The 18,030-nt window shown below is 40.1% G+C and overlaps 2 protein-coding genes across 8 annotated transcripts in view; one reads left to right on the forward strand and one right to left on the reverse strand.

The window, feature by feature from the left end:
- Nucleotides 1–444: 444 nt before the first annotated feature.
- C13H2orf42 (chromosome 13 C2orf42 homolog) overlaps nucleotides 445–18,030 on the forward strand; it is a 40,702-nt gene continuing 23,116 nt past the window's right edge. For 2 of the 7 annotated variants that reach the window (XM_036874050.1, XM_036874045.1), the window contains exons 1-3: nucleotides 459–497; nucleotides 11,987–12,282; nucleotides 17,360–17,637. The gene's annotated coding sequence lies outside the window, so the exon portion shown is untranslated. Of the gene's footprint in view, nucleotides 498–557; nucleotides 657–9,150; nucleotides 9,176–11,986; nucleotides 12,283–17,359; nucleotides 17,638–18,030 lie in introns of those variants that run through there. The other 5 variants (XM_036874047.1, XM_036874049.1, XM_036874046.1 and 2 more) reach the window with 5 other exon arrangements.
- On the reverse strand, nucleotides 13,722–14,882 carry LOC118906478 (small ubiquitin-related modifier 1-like). Its single transcript, XM_036874051.1, has one exon. The coding sequence runs from the start codon at nucleotides 14,779–14,781 to the stop codon at nucleotides 14,476–14,478; it is 306 nt and encodes a 101-aa protein (XP_036729946.1). The 5' UTR covers nucleotides 14,782–14,882; the 3' UTR covers nucleotides 13,722–14,475.

An 18,030-nucleotide genomic window follows, 5' to 3' on the forward strand; every position in this document is an offset into this window, starting at 1 on the left:
TTAAGGGAGAAAAAGATAACTTGATGCAAACACACAAGTGATAGAAACAGCGAATACTTTGGTGGACAAGTCCGCCTTGACAAAACACTAAATCGCAGCCGGCATCTGCTAATAATGTAGAAAATCTAAGGCGATTTTTGCATCAATGACCAATGGAATTCTACTCAGAAACAGGACTCACTCAGGCCTGAAACAGTCATGACCAGCCCTAGAGTTGTCTGTGCCTTCCAGTACCAGCAGGGTTGGCCAGAAGCACTCTTTCCACAGCAAAGAACCTAAGTAGTACAGCCGCCAGGTAGGCGCACATTCCACCACCGGATTCCCCAACAATTGTCAGCCGCCTCCCGGAGGAGGAAACTACAACTCCCGTCAGACAACGCGAGCTGAGGTGGGCGGGCTCTCGCCGCGCGTGGGCGGCTCTGACCAATAACGACTGTCGTTACAGCGAACAGTTTGGCCGCGTTTGTAAAAGGCCGTGGCAGGCGAAGAGAGAGGAGGTGAGGGCGGTTATCAGCTGGGGGCCTGGGACGGCGGGGTGGGGGGCGCAGGGCAGGTAAGGGGGCTGTGTTGACAGAAGGCGGGGGCGGCGATGGGACGAGGGCGTAGAGCTGGGAATCCCGGCGGACAGCGTTTCCCAAGAGCAGGGTGCCGGCCAGGTGATGCTTCTGCTTGGGCCTACTTAGGACCGGAAGTGAGCGGTCGCGCGGGGAGGATGCCGGGAAGCAGGTCCCCGGGTGGGTGCGTCCGGGGGCTGGCCGCATCCCGGAAGCTAGGTGGGAGGTGTGGGTCCCGCAGGCCGGATGACAGGGGTCTTGTCCGCATGGCCCCGGAGGCCTTTCTCCACTATTCGGAGGCAGTGCGGGGCAATGGAAGCACCCTGGACCTGGAGTTGAGAGTCCTGGCTTCTAGTCCTGCCCCTTCCTCTCACTTGTGGTTTGACGGAATCCGGCAGATTCCAAACTCACGTTAGATTATCTAGAGGCTGGCTGAGGGACATTAATCAAATCACTACTTTCTCTGAGCCAGTTTCTTCATCTCTAAGATAAAATAATACCTACTTCACAGGATCGTGGTGAGCATTACATGAGTAAATGCATGGGAAAAGCTTACTTGTACTCAGTAAACGTTAGCAAGTTTATGTTTTATTTATGGTGATCGTTCTCTTCACTTACTGTGCTTCACAAGCCTTAAACAGCATTCACCAAACTGTATATAGCTCTACAGCCGAATAGTACGGGGCTGAAAACACAGCACTACAGGGAGTGTTCGTAGGGTAGCTCTTCCAGCACCAGTCCGTTTACACCATCTGAGGAGGCTGTTTAGTAAACTTGCCAGGGAGAGGAGACCCTTTTTTAGGCAGGATTCAAATACAGGTTCTTTATGAAACTGCACTCCTTCTTGGGTGGGACCCAACCAAAACTCAGACCGGGGCTCCAACCCACCTGCACCTCACATTGGGAATTGAACCCACAATCCCTGACTTAGGAGGGGACTCGAACCCACTGTCTTTTAGTTGAAACTGCTCACCTGGTGTCAGGACTTACTGAAGCTCAGAGAATTCAGCGTGAGGCAAGGTGGCAGGTGAAGAGTGAGTTTATTAGCATAGGAGGCTTGTGAGAGATACGAGCTGGACAGCAGGGGAGCACAGCCCTGAGAACAAAGAGGGCTATATTTTTATAATCAAAGAAAAAGTGGGGAGGGGAGAACACCACCTTCTTCCTCAGTCTTGGGCAGACGTCAAGGCTTACATCATCAGTTCCTCCTTTGACCCTATCTGGTCTAACCCGGACTGCCTTGGCGCTATTTAAATCATATGTATATTAGCAAGAAGGTGGTAAATTATACTAAAATATGGTAATTCATCTCAAGTTTTTGTATAATGTCCCCTCTCACCTAGTTTCTTTCCCCTTTCATCTATATTCCTGTCTTGGCTACATGCAGAAATGCTACTCTTCAAGGATCATTAACTCCCTGACTTCATGTAACAAGATTCAGACCCCATATCTATTGTCTTGTGTTGTAACTACCAGGATTTGTGGCTTGAGTATGTCTGGTGCTTGGATGCACCTGGTCTTCCTTCAAGATAGTGTAGATTGTTGCTAGGTTACTGGATTCTTTTCTTGAGTGGTCATTAGCTTACAACAGTCTCCCAAACTCCCTTAAAATTCCCTTTCTGTCTTTAATCCCCTAGTGGGATTTCTAAACTAACTAATCCTACTCTATCCCTATCATTTACAAATTGTGTTACTTGTTTATATATGCTTTCAATATAGAATCTGTAATAAGTGATACTAGTACAAGTTTAAAATTCAAATCGTATGGGACAGTGAAATGTGTATCTCCTTCCCACTTTCTATTTCTCAAGTCCCCAGTCACTTCTTCTGAGGCAACATATTCTGTATGTGTGTATCTCCCCTGTCTTTTTTCTTTTTTAAACCAAGAGTATCACATTATACACGAAGTATTGTACCTTTTTTTACTCCACAGTATATCTTGATATTTGTTGCTTATCAATACATATAAATCTGATTCGTTTTAGTGGCTCTATAGTAGCATATTGTATGGTTACACCATGATTTATTTAGTTAGCTCTTAGGCTGCTTCTGTTCTTGTGCAGTTATGGACAGCCTTGCATGGAGTACCCCTGTACATATTTTGTGTTCATGTGAGACTAGAACTCGTGAAATCTTAAAAGTGGAATTCCTAAGTCAAAGTGTGTTTTAAGTTTATTTTATTTACATCCCTTTAAAGATGATATTGCAGTTTACACTCCCACAATAATGTACAGTGCCTATTTCTCCACATCTTCATGTGATAACATTTATCTTTTTTGTCACTTTGCTGAAGTCTTGTTTTAATTTGCCTCTTGCTTATTGTAAGGTTGAATTTTGGACGTTTAAAATCATTTTTCGGGAATTCCCTGGGAGTCCAGTGGTTAGGACTCAGTTCTTCCACTGCTGGGGGCCTGGGTTCGATCCCTGGTTGGGGAAGTAAGATCTCACAAGCCCCACCGCCAAAAAAAATCATTTTTTTTTCTTTTTCATAAGCTGTCTTTTTGTACCCTTTGCTCATTTTTTCTAGTGGGTTTGCTTCTTTTTTCTTATTGATTTGTAAAAATTCTTATTTTAGGAAATTAACCCTTTGTTATTTGTGTTCCACATATTTTCCCTTTATTTTTAATGACAGATTTATTGAAACATAAATCACATAACATAAAATTCACCCTTTTAAAATGTTACAATTCAGCGATTTTAGTATATTCACAGAGTAGTGCAACCTTTCATTACCCCAGAAAGAAACGTCACACTCAATGGCAGTCACTCGCAGTCCCCCCTTTCAACCCTAGCAACCTTTCTGTCTCTGTGCATTTGCTTATTCTAGATGTTTCATTTAAATGGAATGTAAGGCTTTTTATGTCTGGCTTCTTTCACTTCGCCTAATATATCAAGGCTCATTCATCCATGCTCTAGCATGTATCAGAACTTCATTCCCTTTTATGGCCAAATAATATTTCATTGTATGGATATATCACATTTTGTTTACCCATTCATCAGTTGATGGACATTTGGATTGATTCTACTTTCTGGCTTTTATGAATACTACTACAGTGAACACCAGTACAAATTTTTGTATGTTTTCAATTCCATTGGGCATATATAGATATAAATATAGATATAGATAGATAGATATAGATACAGATATAGATTCTCTTGGGAGTCATATGGTAACTCTCACATTTTGAAGAACGATCAATTTTCCAAAGTGGCTGCACCATTTTGTAATACCATCAACAATGTATGAAGGTTCCAGTTTTTCTATACCCTTGTTATTGTCTATCTTTTTTTAGTCATCTTAGTGGCTGTGAAGTGGCATCTCACTGACATTTTGATTTGCATTTCCTTAATGACGTGATATTGAACATCGTTTCATGTGTTTATTGGCTATCTGTATAACTTCTTTGGAGACGTATCCATTCAGATTATTGGCCCATTTTAATTTTTTTGAATTTTATTTATTTTATTATACAGCAGGTTCTTGTTAGTTATCCATTTTATACATATTACTGTATACATGTAAATCCCAGTCGCCCAATTCATCACACCACCACCACCACTCCCGCCACTTTTCCCCCTTGGTGTCCATAAGTTTGTTCTCTGCACCTGTGTCTCTATTTCTGTCCTGCAAACTGGTTCATCTGTACCATTTTTCTAGGTTCCACATATATGCGTTAATATACGATATTTGCTTTTCTCTTTCTGACTTACTTCACTCTGTATGACAGTCTCTGGATCCATCCACTTCTCTACAAATGACCCAATTTCATTCCTTTTTATCGCTGAGTAATATTCCATTATATATATGTACCACATCTTCTTTATCCATTCATCTGTCATTGGGCATTTAGGTTGCTTCCATGACCTGGCTATTGTAAATAGTGCTGCAATGAACATTGGGGTGCATGTGTCTTTTTGAATTATGGTTTTCTCTGGGTATATGCCCAGTAGTGGGACTGCTGGGTCATATGGTAATTCTATTTTTAGTTTTTTAAGGAACCTCCATACTGCTCTCCATAGTGGCTGTATCAATTTACATTCCCATCAACAGTGCAAGAGGGTTCCCTTTCCTCCACACCCTCTCCAACATTTGTGGTTTGTAGATTTTCTGATGATGCCCATTCTAACTGGTGTGAGGTAATACCTCATTGCAGTTTTGGTTTGCATTTCTCTAATAATTAGTGATGTTGAGCAGCTTTTCATGTGCTTCTTGGCCATCTGTATGTCTTCTTTGGAGAAATGTCTATTTAGGTCTTCTGCCCATTTTTGGATTGGGTTGTTTGTTTTCATAATATTGAGCTGCATGAGCTGTTTATATATTTTGGAGATTGATCCTTTGTCAGTTGCTTCATTTGCAAATATTTGGGGTCTTTTGTGCTTCCATACAAATTGTGAAATTTTTTTGTTCTAGTTCTATGAAAAATGCCATTGGTAGTTCGATAGGGATTGCATTGAATCTGTAGATTGCTTTGGGTAGTATAGTCATTTTCACAATATTGATTCTTCCAATCCAAGAACATGGTATATCTCTCCACCTGTTTGTATCATCTTTAATTTCTTTCATCAGTGTCTTATAGTTTTCTGCATACAGGTCTTTTGTCTCCCTAGGTAGGTTTATTCCTAGGTATTTTATTCTTTTTGTTGCAATGGTAAGTGGGAGTGTTTCCTTAATTTCTCTTTCAGATTTTTCATCATTAGTGTATAGGAATGCAAGAGATTTCTGTGCATTAATTTTGTATCCTGCAACTTTACCAAATTCATTGATTAGCTCTAGTAGTTTTCTGCTGGCATCTTTAGGATTCTCTCTGTATAGTATCATGTCATCTGCAAACAGTGACAGTTTTACTTCTTCTTTTCCAATTTGTATTCCTTTTATTTCTTTTTCTTCTCTGATTGCCATGGCTAGGACTTCCAAAACTATGTTGAATAATAGTGGCGAGAGTGGACATCCTTGTCTTGTTCCTCATCTTAGAGGAAATGCTTTCAGTTTTTCACCATTGAGAATGATGTTTGCTGTGGGTTTGTCATATATGGCCTTTAAAATGTTGAGGTAGGTTCCCTCTGTGCCCACTTTCTAGAGAGTTTTTATCATAAATGGGTGTTGAATTTTGTCAAAAGCTTTTTCTGCATCTATTGAGATGATCATATGGTTTTTATTCTTCAATTTGTTAATATGGTATATCACATTGATTGATTTGTGTATATTGAAGAATCCTTGCATCCCTGGGATAAATCCCACTTGATCATGGTGTATGATCTTTTTAATGTGCTGTTGGATTCTGTTTGCTAGTATTTTGTTGAGGATTTTTGCGTCTATATTCATCAGTGATATTGGTCTGTAATTTTCTTTTTTTGTAGTATCTTTGTCTGGTTTTGGTATCAGGGTGATGGTGACCTCATAGAATGAGTCTGGGAGTGTTCCTTCCTCTGCAATTTTTTGGAAGAGTTTGAGAAGGGTGGATGTTAGCTCTTCTCTAAACGTTTGATAAAATTCACCTGCAAAGGCATCTTGTCCTGGACTGTTGTTTGTTGGAAGATTTTTAATCACAATTTCAATTTCGTTACTTGTGATTGGTCTGTTCATATTTTCTATTTCTTTCTGGTTCAGTCTTGGAAGATTTTACCTTTCTAAGAATTTGTCCATTTCTTCCAGGTTGTCCATTTTATTGGCATAGAGTTGCTTGTAGTAGTCTCTTAGGATGCTTTGTATTTCTGCGGTGTCTGTTGTAACTTCTCTTTTTTCATTTCTAATTTTATTGATTTGAGTCCTCTCCCTCTTTTTCTTGATGAGTCTGGCTAATGGTTTATCAATTTTGTTTATCTTCTCAGAAAACCAGCTTTTAGTTTTATTGATCTTTGCTATTGTTTTCTTTGTTTCTGTTTCATTTATTTCTGCTCTGATCTTTATGATTTCTTTCCTTCCACTAACTTTGGGTTTCGTTTGTTCTTCTTTCTCTAGTTCCTTTAGGTGTAAGGTTAGATTGTTTATTTGAGATTTTTCTTGTTTCTTGAGGTAGGCTTGTATTGCTATAAACTTCCCTCTTAGAACTGCTTTTACTGCATGTCATAGGTTTTGGATCTTTGTGTTTTTGTTGTAATTTATCTCTAGGTATTTCTTGATTTCCTCTTTGATTTCTTCGGTGATCTCTTGGTTATTTAGAATGTACTGTTTAGCCTCCATGTATTTATGTTTTTCATGTTTTTCTCCCTGTAATTGATTTCTAATCTCATAACGTTGTGGTGAGAAAAGATGCTTGATATGATTTCAGTTTTCTTAAATTTACTGAGGCTTGATTTGTGACCCAAGATGTGATCTATCCTGGAGAATGTTCCGTGCGCGCTTGAGTAGAAGGTGTAATCTGCTGTTTTTGGATGGAATGTCCTATAGATATCAAATAAATCTATCTGGTCTATTGTGTCATTTAAAGCTTCTGTTTCTTTATTAATTTTCTGTTTGGATGATCTGTCCATTGGTGTAAGTGAGGTGTTAAAGTCCCCCACTATTATTATGTTACTGTCGATTTCCTCTTTTTAGCTGTTAGCTGTTGCCTTATGTATTGAGGTGCTCCTATGTTGGGTGCATATATATTTATAATTGTTATATCTTCTTCTTGGATTGATCCCTTGATCATTATGTAGTGTCCTTCCTTGTCTCTTGTAACATTCTTTATTTTAAAGTCTATTTTATCTGATATGAGTATAGCTACTCCAGCTTTCTTTTGATTTCCATTTGCATGGAATATCTTTTTCCATCCCCTCACTTTCAGTCTGTATGTGTCCCTAGGTCTGAAGTGGGTCTCTTGTAGACAGCATATATATGGGTCTTGTTTTTGTATCCATTCAGCGAGCCTGTGTCTTTTGGTTGGAGCATTTAATCCATTCACGTTTAAGGTAATTTTTTTTTTGAACATTTGTTATTTTTTTTAAAATTTATTTATTTATTTTTGGCTGTGTTGGGTCTTCGTTTCTGTGTGAGGGCTTTCTCTAGTTGTGGCAAGCGGGGGCCACTCTTCATCGCGGTGCGCGGGCCTCTCACTATCGCGGCCTCTCTTGTTGCGGAGCACAGGCTCCAGACGCGCAGGCTCAGTAGTTGTGGCTCACGGGCCTAGTTGCTCCACGGCATGTGGGATCTTCCCAGACCAGGGCTCGATCCCGTGTCCCCTGCATTAGCAGGCAGATTCTCAACCACTGCACCACCAGGGAAGCCCTAAGGTAATTATTGATATGTATGTTCCTATTACCATTTTCTTAATTGTTATGGGTTTGTTTTTGTAGGTCCTTTTCTTCTCTTGTGTTTCCCACTTAGAGAAGTTCCTTTAGCATTTGTTGTAGAGCTAGTTTGGTGGTGCTGAATTCTCTTAGCTTCTCTGTCGAATCTGAATGAGATCTTTGCCGGGTAGAGTAATCTTAGTTGTAGGTTCTTCCCTTTCATCACTTTAAATATATCATGCCACTCCCTTCTGGCTTGTAGAGTTTCTGCTGAGAAATCAGCTGTTAACCATATGGGAGTTCCCTTGTATGTTATTTGTTGTTTTTCCCTTGTTGCTTTCAATAATTTTTCTTTGTCTTTAATTTTTGTCAGTTTGATTACTATTTGTCTCGGCCTGTTTCTCCTTGGATTTATCCTGCCTGGTACTCCCTGCACTTCCTGGACTTGGGTGGCTATTTCCTTTCCCATGTTAGGGAAATTTTCGACTATAATCTCTTCAAATATTTTCTCAGGTCCTTTCTCTCTCTCTTCTCCTTCTGGGACCCCTATAATGCGAAGGTTGTTGCGTTTAATGTTGTCCCAGAGATCTCTTAGGCTGTCTTCATTTCTTTGTATTCTTTTTTCTTTATTCTGTTCCGTGGCAGTGAATTCCACCATTCTGTCTTCCAGGTCACTTATCCATTCTTCTGCCTCAGTTATTCTGCTATTGATTCCTTCTAGTGTATTTTTCATTTTAGTTATTGTATTGTTCATCTCTGTTTGTTTGTTCTTTAATTCTTCTGGTGTTTGTTCTTTAATTCTTCTAGGTCTTTGTTAAACATTTCTTGCATCTTCTCGTTCTTTGCATCCATTCTTTTTCCGAGGTCCGGGATCATCTTCACTATCATTATTCTGAATTCTTTTTCTTGAAGGTTGCCTATCTCCACTTCAATTAGCTGTTTTTCTGGGGTTTTGTCTTGTTCCTTCATCTGGTACATAGCCCTCTGCCTTTTCATCTTGTCTATCTTTCTGTGAATGTGGGTTTTGTTCCACAGGCTGCAGGATTGTAGTTCTTCTTGCTTCTACTGTCTGCCCTCTGTTGGATGAAGCTATCTAAGAGGCTTGTGCAAGTTTCCTAATGGAAGGGACTGGTGGTGGGTAGAGCTGGGTGTTGCTCTGGTGGACAAAGCTCAGTAAAACTTTAATCCGCTTGTCTGCTAATAGGTGGGGCTGGGTTCCCTCCCTGTTGGTTGTTTGGCCTGAGGCGACCCGACACTGGAGCCTACCCGGGCTCTTTGGTGGGGCTAATGGCGGACTCTGGGAGGGCTCACACCAAGGAGTGCTTCCCAGAACTTCTGCTGCCAGTGTCCTTGTCCTCACGGTGAGCCACAGCCACCTCCCACCTCAGCAGGAGACCCTCCAACACTAGCAGGTAGGTCTGGTTCAGTCTCCTATGGGGTCACTGTTCCTTCCCGTGGGTCCTGACGCTCACACTACTTTGTGTGTGCCCTTCAAGAGTGGAGTCTCTGTTTTCCCAGTCCTGTCAAAGTCCTGCAATCAAATCCCATTAGCCTTCAAAGTCTGATTCTCTAGGAATTCCTCCTCCCGTTGCCAGACTCCCTGGTTGGGAACCCTGACGTGGGGCTGAGAACCTTCACTCCAGTTGGTGGACTTCTGTGGTATAAGTGTTCTCCAGTTTGTGAGTCACCCACCCAGCAGTTACGGGATTTGATTTTATTGTGATTGTGCCCCTCCTGCCATCTCATTGTGGCTTCTCCTTTGTCTTTGGATGTGGGGTATCCTTTTTGGTGAGTTCCAGTGTCTTCCTGTCGATGATTGTTCAGCAGTTAGTTGTGAATCTGGTGCTCTCACAAGGGGGAGTCTCATTGGCCCATTTTTAAATTGGGTTATTTGTCTTTTTGTTGTTAACTTATAAGTCCCTTATCATATATATGACTGCAAATATTTTCTCCCATTCTGTAGGTTTTCTTTTCAGTTTCCTTTTTTTTTTTTTAATTTTATTTATTTTTTTGTTGCCTTACGTCTTCATTACTGTGTGCGGGCTTTCTCTAGTTGTGGCGAGCGGGGGCTACTCTTTGTTGTCAATGCACAGGCTTCTCATTGCGGACGCGTCTCTTGTTTTGGAGCATAGGCTCTAGGCACGCAGGCTTCAGTAATTGCAGCACACAGGCTCGGTAGTTGCGGCATGTGGGCCCTAGAGTGTGCGGGCTTCAGTAGTTGTGGTGCTTGTGCTCAGTAGTTGCGGCGCATGGGATTAGTTGTTCCATGGCATGTGGGATCTTCCCAGACCAGGGATCAAACCCATGTCCCCTGCATTGGCAGGCAGATTCTTAACCACGGTGCCACCAGGGAAGTCCCTATCTTTTCACTTCCTTGATGTGTCCTTTGAAGCACAAATGTTTTTAATTTTGATGAAGACCAATTTTTCCATTTTTTTTCTTTTGTCACTTATGCTTTTGGTGTTATATCTAAGAGACCATTGCCTAATCCAAGGTCACAAGATTTATTTGTTTATTTATTTATATTTTTAAAAAATATTTATTTATTTGTTTATTTATTTTGGCTGCGCTGGGTGTCAGGTACGGCATGCAGGGTCTTCACTTTGGCATGCGGGATCTTTTAGTTGTGGCACTGTTTTTAGTTGTGGCATGCGAACTCCCAGTTGTGGCATGTATGCAGGATCTAGTTCCCCAACCAGGGATTGAACCCAGGCCCCCCACATTGGGAGCGTGGCGTCCTCCCCACTGGATCACCAAGGAAGTCCCAGTCACGAAGATTTATGCCTGTGTTTCTTCCTAAGAGTTTTAGCTCTTACATTGATGTCTATGATCCACTTTGTTAATTTTTATATACAGTGTGAGGCAGGGGTCCAACTTCATTTTTTTGCAGGTGGCTATTCAGTTGTTCCAGCACCATTTGTTGATAGGACTGTCATTTTCCCTTAAATGATCTTGGCGTCCTTGTTGAACATCAATTGACCGTAAATGTGAGGGTTCACTTTTGAATTCTCAATTCTCTTTCACTGATTTGTATATCTGTATGTCTAAGTCACAATGTCTTTTTTTTCTCCAGCTTTTTTGAGATGTAATTGACATATAACATTGTGTAAGTTTAAAGTGTGATACACTTATATTGCAAAATGATTACCACCATAGCATTAGCTAACGCCTCCATCACATCACATAATTACCATTTCTTGTTTGTGGTAAGAACATTTAAGATCTACTCTTAGCAACTTTCAAGTATATAATGCAGTACTGCTAACTATAATAACTATGCTGTATTTTAGATCCCCAGAACTTATTCATCTTATAACTGGAAGAGTTTGTACCCTGTCACTAACATCTCCCCATTTCTCCAATCCCCTAGTCCCCTGGCAACTACCATTCTATTCTGCTTCTATGAGTTTGGCTTTTTTAGGTTCTACATATAAGTGATGCAATACAGTATTTGTCCTTCTCTGTCCACATTGTCTTAATTTGCTTTGTAGTAAATTTTGCAATCAGGAAGTGTAAGTCCTTCTACTTTGTTCTTTCTCAAGATTGTTCTGGCTCTTCCAGGTCCCTTGCATTTCCCTATGAATTTTAGGATCATCTTGTCAATTTCTGCAAAAAAAGGTATCTGGGATTTTCATAGGGATACATTACATTGTATCTGTAGATCAATTTGAGGAATAGTGCCTCTTAACAATATCAAGTCTTCTGGTTCATGAACATGAAAAGATGTCTTTCCATTTTTTAGGTCTTTAATTTCTTTCAATTATGGTTTGTAATTTTCATCATACAAGTCTTGCACTGCTTTTGTTGCTTAGTTTGTTTTCATCTTTGGACTTAGTTTAAGGTACTTCTTTCCATGCAGAAAAATTTCATTTTTAGGTAATCAAATATAATGAGTCATAATTTTTAAATGGGCCAAATATTTGAATAGTTATTTCCCCAAAGAGATAGACATATGGCTAAGTAAGCACATGAAATTTTGCCAACATCATTATTCATTAGGGAAATGCAATAAAAACCAAGTGAGATACCACTTCACACCCACTATAATCAAATGGCTATAACCAAGGAGACAGTAACACATGTTGGCCAGGAAATGGAGAAAGGAACCCTCATATGTTGCTGGTGCAAATGTATAATGGCACAATCACTTTGGAAAACAGTTTGGCGGTTTCTTAAAAACTTATACGTAAACTTACCCTACCACCCAGTAATTCTAATTCTAGGTATCTACCCAAGAGAAATGAAGACATTTGTCTACACAAAGACTTGCATGTTAATGTTCTCGACAGTGTTCGTGATAGCCCTGAAGTGGAAACAATCCAAGTATCTGTAAGGTGGTAAATGGATAAACAAAATGATATAACCATACAATGGAATACTGTTCAGCAATATAAAGGAATGCAGTACTGATATGTGCTACAATGTGGTCGCACCTTGAAAGCATCATGTTGAATGAAAGAAGGCAGACATAAAAGGCCACATATCGTATGATTCCATCTATATGAAGTGTCCAGAAAAGGTAAATCTATAGCGACAGAAAGTAGATTAGTGATTGCGTAAGGGTGGGCATGGTGATTGACTCCTGAAGGCAAGAGGGATCTTTCTGGGGTGATGGAAGTGTTCCAAAACTTAATTGTAGTGATGAATACCTAACTCTATAAATTTTATAATATTATTGAATTGTACACTTAAAATGGGTGAATTTTATTGTATGTAAAATGTACCTCAATAAAGAAGTTTAAAAAAAAACCACTGAAATAAATAGGAAAATATTAATCATTTCTGGATTTAATATTTAATATTTTCTGGATTCTGGGTGTTGTGTCATTTAGGCCATCCTCAATCTGATATCCTTAAAAAATATATATTTTTAAAATTTTTAATTTATTATTTATTTATTATTTTTATTTTTGGCTGTATTGGGTCTTCGTTTCTGTGTGAGGGCTTTCTCCAGTTGCGGCGAGTGGAGGCCACTCTTCATCGCGGTGCGTGGGCCTCTCGCTATTGCGGCCTCTCTTGTTGCGGAGCAGAGGCTCCAGACGCTCAGGCTCAGTAGTTGTGGCTCACGGGCCCAGTTGCTCCACGGCATGTGGGATCTTCCCAGACCAGGGCTCGAACCCATGTCCCCTGCACCGGCAGGCAGATTCTCAACCACTGCACCACAAGGGAAGCCCCCTAAAAAATATTTTAAGAAAAATATTGTCTCCTTTTTTTATTCTACTGCGTTAGCAGTTCCATCTTTTGTATTTGAATGTTCTATCTGCCTGGAATGTATTTGAGTATAGAAAGTGAGATAGGATGAATAAGATATATTTAATGATGATAATATTTTTAGAAGTAGAACTTTTTTCTCCCAATAAAATCTTATTCTGTACCCAATAAATTAAGAAAACTAAAAACAATGTTCAGAATCTTTTCTACTGAAATATTTGCATCTATGTACTGAGGTCAGTGTTTAGGATGTTCATTGCAGCATTGTCTAGAACTAAAAACCCACTGGTAGAGCTGGTTCAACTATGGTCTATTCACACTACAGATTACTGTTCAGCAGCTAAAGATGGTGTTAAAGCCATTTGTGCTGACATGGGAAGAAATCTGTGGAAAAATGTTAAGAAGGCAAACTTCAGAACAATGAGTATAATATAATTCAATTTTTCTAAAAACAAAAACCCACATCCATACATATATGTATTTATTCATTTATAAAGAAAATAATCTGATGGATATATGGCAGCCTGTTAACTGTATTTACTCTTGAAAAGTGAGGATTTTGGGGGGCATGTGGGGATAGTGGTAGTGATAATAGTGGGGCATAAAAGGGTCTTTAGCTTTTTAGTTTGCTTTTACACTGTTATTTTGTAAGATGACTCTTGTCTTTTAACATTTTTTTCAATTTGCATTTTTGAAAAGATCATAGATTTACATGATTTATTTTTTTTTATTATTATTATTTTTTTACAAATATTTTGTTTATTTTAATGAAGCTGGTACAATGTCCATTGAAAACCCATATCCCAGGCCAAAAAGTACAAATAAAGTCAAAAAGAGCAGCGTTCTGCTGTATACACTTCTGCATGAATAACTTAACTAGTAATGAAAATTAGAACTTTTCTGGGATCTTCTGACAAGATTTTTCTCTCATCTTAAAATGCTTTCTCTTCAGTGAAGCCATCTTTGGAGTTAGTCATTATTTTCACCACCTCTGTCACCTTGACTCCAACCTGATATTCCTTTTCTTTTGGTCCAGACCCTCAGATTTTAAAAGTAGCTTCAAGTTAAGGAAAGGTCATTTTTTTTCCACAGTTCAGTTCTCTGAAAAACTTCCATCTCCCACTGAAAGTCACAGTCCAGGAGTGAAGCGATCACATGCTAGAACTTCAGGGCCAATTGGAAAGTCATTATGAACACTCGCATTAGTCAATCTTATTTATCACAAGCCTGTAAATGCACAATCCTGGAAAAGGCAGCCTCTCTGTGCACACACGTAATTTTTAAAAAGGAGAGGGCAATATGAATGGGGCTGAGGTTTGATCACCAAAAATCAGCACAATGAAAACAAACAATAATGAATAATGGGCACTAGAATTCAAATTACCAGATGCTCTAAAGAGATGGGGTGCCAGTTTTCAATTCTGTTTTGAACACCACATTACAAAAGAACTATTTTTAAAAATAAAAAAGGATTAAGGGAAAAGAAAAAAAATAAAAATATCTAAATTGTTGAATGACCCCCTGTTTGTTCCTGATAAACTTCAATCACATCTTCTTCCTCCATTCCCAGTTCTTTTGGAGTGTGATTATCAGCAATTCTCTGACCTTCAAAGAGAAACCTGAGTGAATTCATGGGAACTCCCTGTCTTTGACAGTATGATTCTTTGAGTTTCTTGAGATGTGTTGTCATTTTCACTTTGAAGTGAATCTCACTGCCATCCTGTCCGATGACTTTGAGTTTAATATATTCTCCTTCCTTCTTATCCCCCAAGTCCTCAGTTGAAAGTTTTGCCTCCTGGCCAGACATGGTGACGGTGGTTTCCCCCAGGGTCTCCGCACAGCAGTGGCCTCGGGTAGGCAGAACCTCGCTCTGGGGTTTACAAATCCCTTCCCCACAGCACAACACCACGGCTCTACATGATTTATTTACAAAATAAACTATAACTGGCAAATAATTCCTCCCTTAACGAGCAAAGTTGTTCTGTTTTTACACTTTAATAATATGACATCATCATCATCAGTGTAATTTTAAAATTGAATTATATGGGACTTCCCCCGTGGTCCAGTGGTAAAGAATCTGCCTTACAATGCAGGGGACGTGGCTTCGATCCCTGGTCGGTGAACTAAGATCCCACATGCCACCGGGCAACTAAGCCCACGCGCCACAACTACTGAGCTTGCATGCCTCAACTACAGAGCCTGCTGTGCCGCGAACTACAGAGCCCGTGCACTCTGGAGCCCGCGCCACAACTTGAAAAGAGAAAACGCCATAACGAGAAAGAAGCCCGTGCGCCGCAATGAAAGATCCCACATGCCACAACGAAGATCCCATGTGCCACAACAAAGACCCGACTTGGCCAAAATAAAATAAATAAATATTAAAAATAAAAAATAAAAAAGGTTTTTAAAAAATTGATTTATATATAAAACAATCTGAAGCTCAGAAGTTAAAAGACTTGGTCACAGAGATAATTGACTTTGGAACATTTTCTCCTAAGAACCCATGTTTGGCTGAATGACAATACCTATCAAAGAAGTTTATTGACCTAAGAAGGAAATGCTGTGTAAACAGGCTAATGTCTCTAGGTCAGTGGTTTTTAACAGGTGATTTTGCCCCCAGGGGGACATTTAGCAATATCTGGAGACATTTTTGTTTTTTTACAACTTGGGGAAAGTGTGTTGACTGCTACTGGCATCTGGTGGTGGATACCCGGGTTGCTACTAAACATCCTGTGATGCATAGGATAGCCCCCCGCAACAAAGAGTTACCCAGCCCTACACGTCTGTAGTGCCAAGGTGGAGAACCCTGCTGTAAATCATATTTCACAAAGCTTTATTCACTCAGCAGATATTACAGTTGGGGGATTAGTTCATAGCCAATGAGAAGGTGGGCATTCTTAGGCTTCTTTAATTTGTACTTCCCAGTCTGTTAATCAGTGGACTATAGAAGATGTGAAGGGAGAGTCTTTTATCAAGACCATTCTTGGGACTTCCCTGGTGGCGCAGTGGTTAAGAATCTGCCTGCCAATGCAGGGGACAAGGGTTTGATCCCTGGTCCGGGAAGATCCCGCATGCTGCGGAGCAACTAAGCCCATGTGCCACAACTACTGAGGCTGCACTCTGGAGCCTGACGAGCCACGAGCCCACGTGCCACAACTACTGAAGCCCACTCGCCTAGAGCCCGTGCTCTGCAACAAGAGAAGCCATCACAATGAGAAGCCCGCACACCGCAACAAAGAGTAGCCCCCACTCGCTGCAACTAGAGAAAGCCTGTGTGCAGCAACGAAGACCCAACGCGGCCATAAATAAATAAACAAACAAACAAACAAAAAAAAAAAAGAATCCGCCTGCCAATGCAGTTTCGAGCCCGGGTCCGGGAAGATCCCACATGCCGCGGAGCAACTAAGCCCGTGCACCACAGCTGCTGAGCCCGCGTGCTGCAACTAATGAAGCCCACACGCCTAGAGCCCATGCTCCGCAACGAGAGAAGCCACCGCAATGCGAAGCCTGTGCACCACAACAAAGAGTAGCCCCCACTCTCCGCAACTAGAGAAAGCTCGCGTGCAACAACGAAGACCCAACTCAGCGAAAAAAAAAAAAAAAGACCATTCTTTGGGGTCAGGGAGGAAAAGCAAAGCTAACACCCTACTTCAAAATCACAAGCAGATTTACCTTTCTAAAAAGCATTAAAAATATTAAACTTTAGTTAATAATGTGCATGCCAATCTGATACCTGTAACTTACTTTGAAAGGCATTAAAATATGAAAGGGATTGATAGATGGAGAAAGGGATGGGTAGGTATGTAATAAAGCAAATATAGTAAAATGTTAATTGTAGAATCTAGTTGGTGGGTATATGAAGATTGACTGTATAATTCAATTTTTTATATGTTTGAAAATTTTCATAATATTGGGGGAAATCAAAAACAGATTCGCACTCTTTTTAGCAGACTCTGGGTTAGTAGAAACCACATTGCTGATTTTGCTGGGTGGCCTCAGGCAAGTTACTTAACTTTTTGATTTTCATCTGAAGAGCAATTGTTGTTTGGCTCAAATAAGATACTAATATGGTGAGGTTCAAATGAAATAGTGAATGTGAAATCACTTTGAAAAGCATAAAGTACTCTAAAAATGCAGTGCATTACTATTAGGAAGGATGAGTGTTCAACCAATTATATACCATGGCTCTAGGTGTTCTTGACAACTCCCTGTGTAATGACATTAACACTGTTTTACCTTCTTGAGATTCAAAGTATAAAGCAACCATAACAATTTCTATCAAATATTTCTCAAGTATTTGTGAAAGACTTAGATTCCTTTTCTAGGATGAAAGAATCATTCTGTCTTTGTATAACTTTAATATTTTTTTCCTGTTTTACTTATAGACTGCCAAGGTCTCCACTTAGGGCAGTGGGAATCTTTGACTGTGGAACATTGGACATGAACTTTGCCATTGGCTGGTTGAGAAGGAGAAGGCAGAATGTCTGCATTGTTACACCACAGAGCTCAAACTTCAGAAGACTTTGAGTTAAGCAGTGTCATTTACTATGCACATGATTATGTCTTCGTCTGTCCTATATGATCATCACAAACTAATGAAGCACCTTTTAGGTCTTATGAATTTAGGTTACACTTTTTCTGGATGCTCTGGCAACTGATAGAGGTAGGATTGGGCTGGGTTTTGTGGGGAATGGTGGAAGGGAAAGAACTCATCTTTCCCATTCTCCAGTCTTTGCTCAAGTCAAACATCTGTGCATGTAAAGATTAGGTTAACTAGGGAATTCCCTGGTTAGGACTCTGTGCTTTCACCACTGAGGATCCCCGCAAGACACGTGGCGTGGCCAAAAAAAGAAAAAAAGAAAAAGATGTAGGTTAACTAATCTAGGTTGTTGTATAGAATAGGATTGAATCTAGAAAAATGCTTCAGTTATTACATTGGGACTTAAAAAATATAGAGAGAGGGCTTCCCTGGTGGTCCAGTGGTTAAGACTCCGTGCTTCCACCGCAGGGGCAGCGCAAGTTCGATCCCTGGTCAGGAAAGTTCCGCATGCCATGA

This window comes from Balaenoptera musculus, chromosome 13, assembly GCF_009873245.2.
Source record: "Balaenoptera musculus isolate JJ_BM4_2016_0621 chromosome 13, mBalMus1.pri.v3, whole genome shotgun sequence".
NCBI lineage: Eukaryota > Metazoa > Chordata > Mammalia > Artiodactyla > Balaenopteridae > Balaenoptera > Balaenoptera musculus.

Bases quoted from the DNA above. Each gene is read 5' to 3' on its own strand.
- LOC118906478 (XM_036874051.1), bottom strand. From the start codon at position 14,781: ATGTCTGGCCAGGAGGCAAAACTTTCAACTGAGGACTTGGGGGATAAG.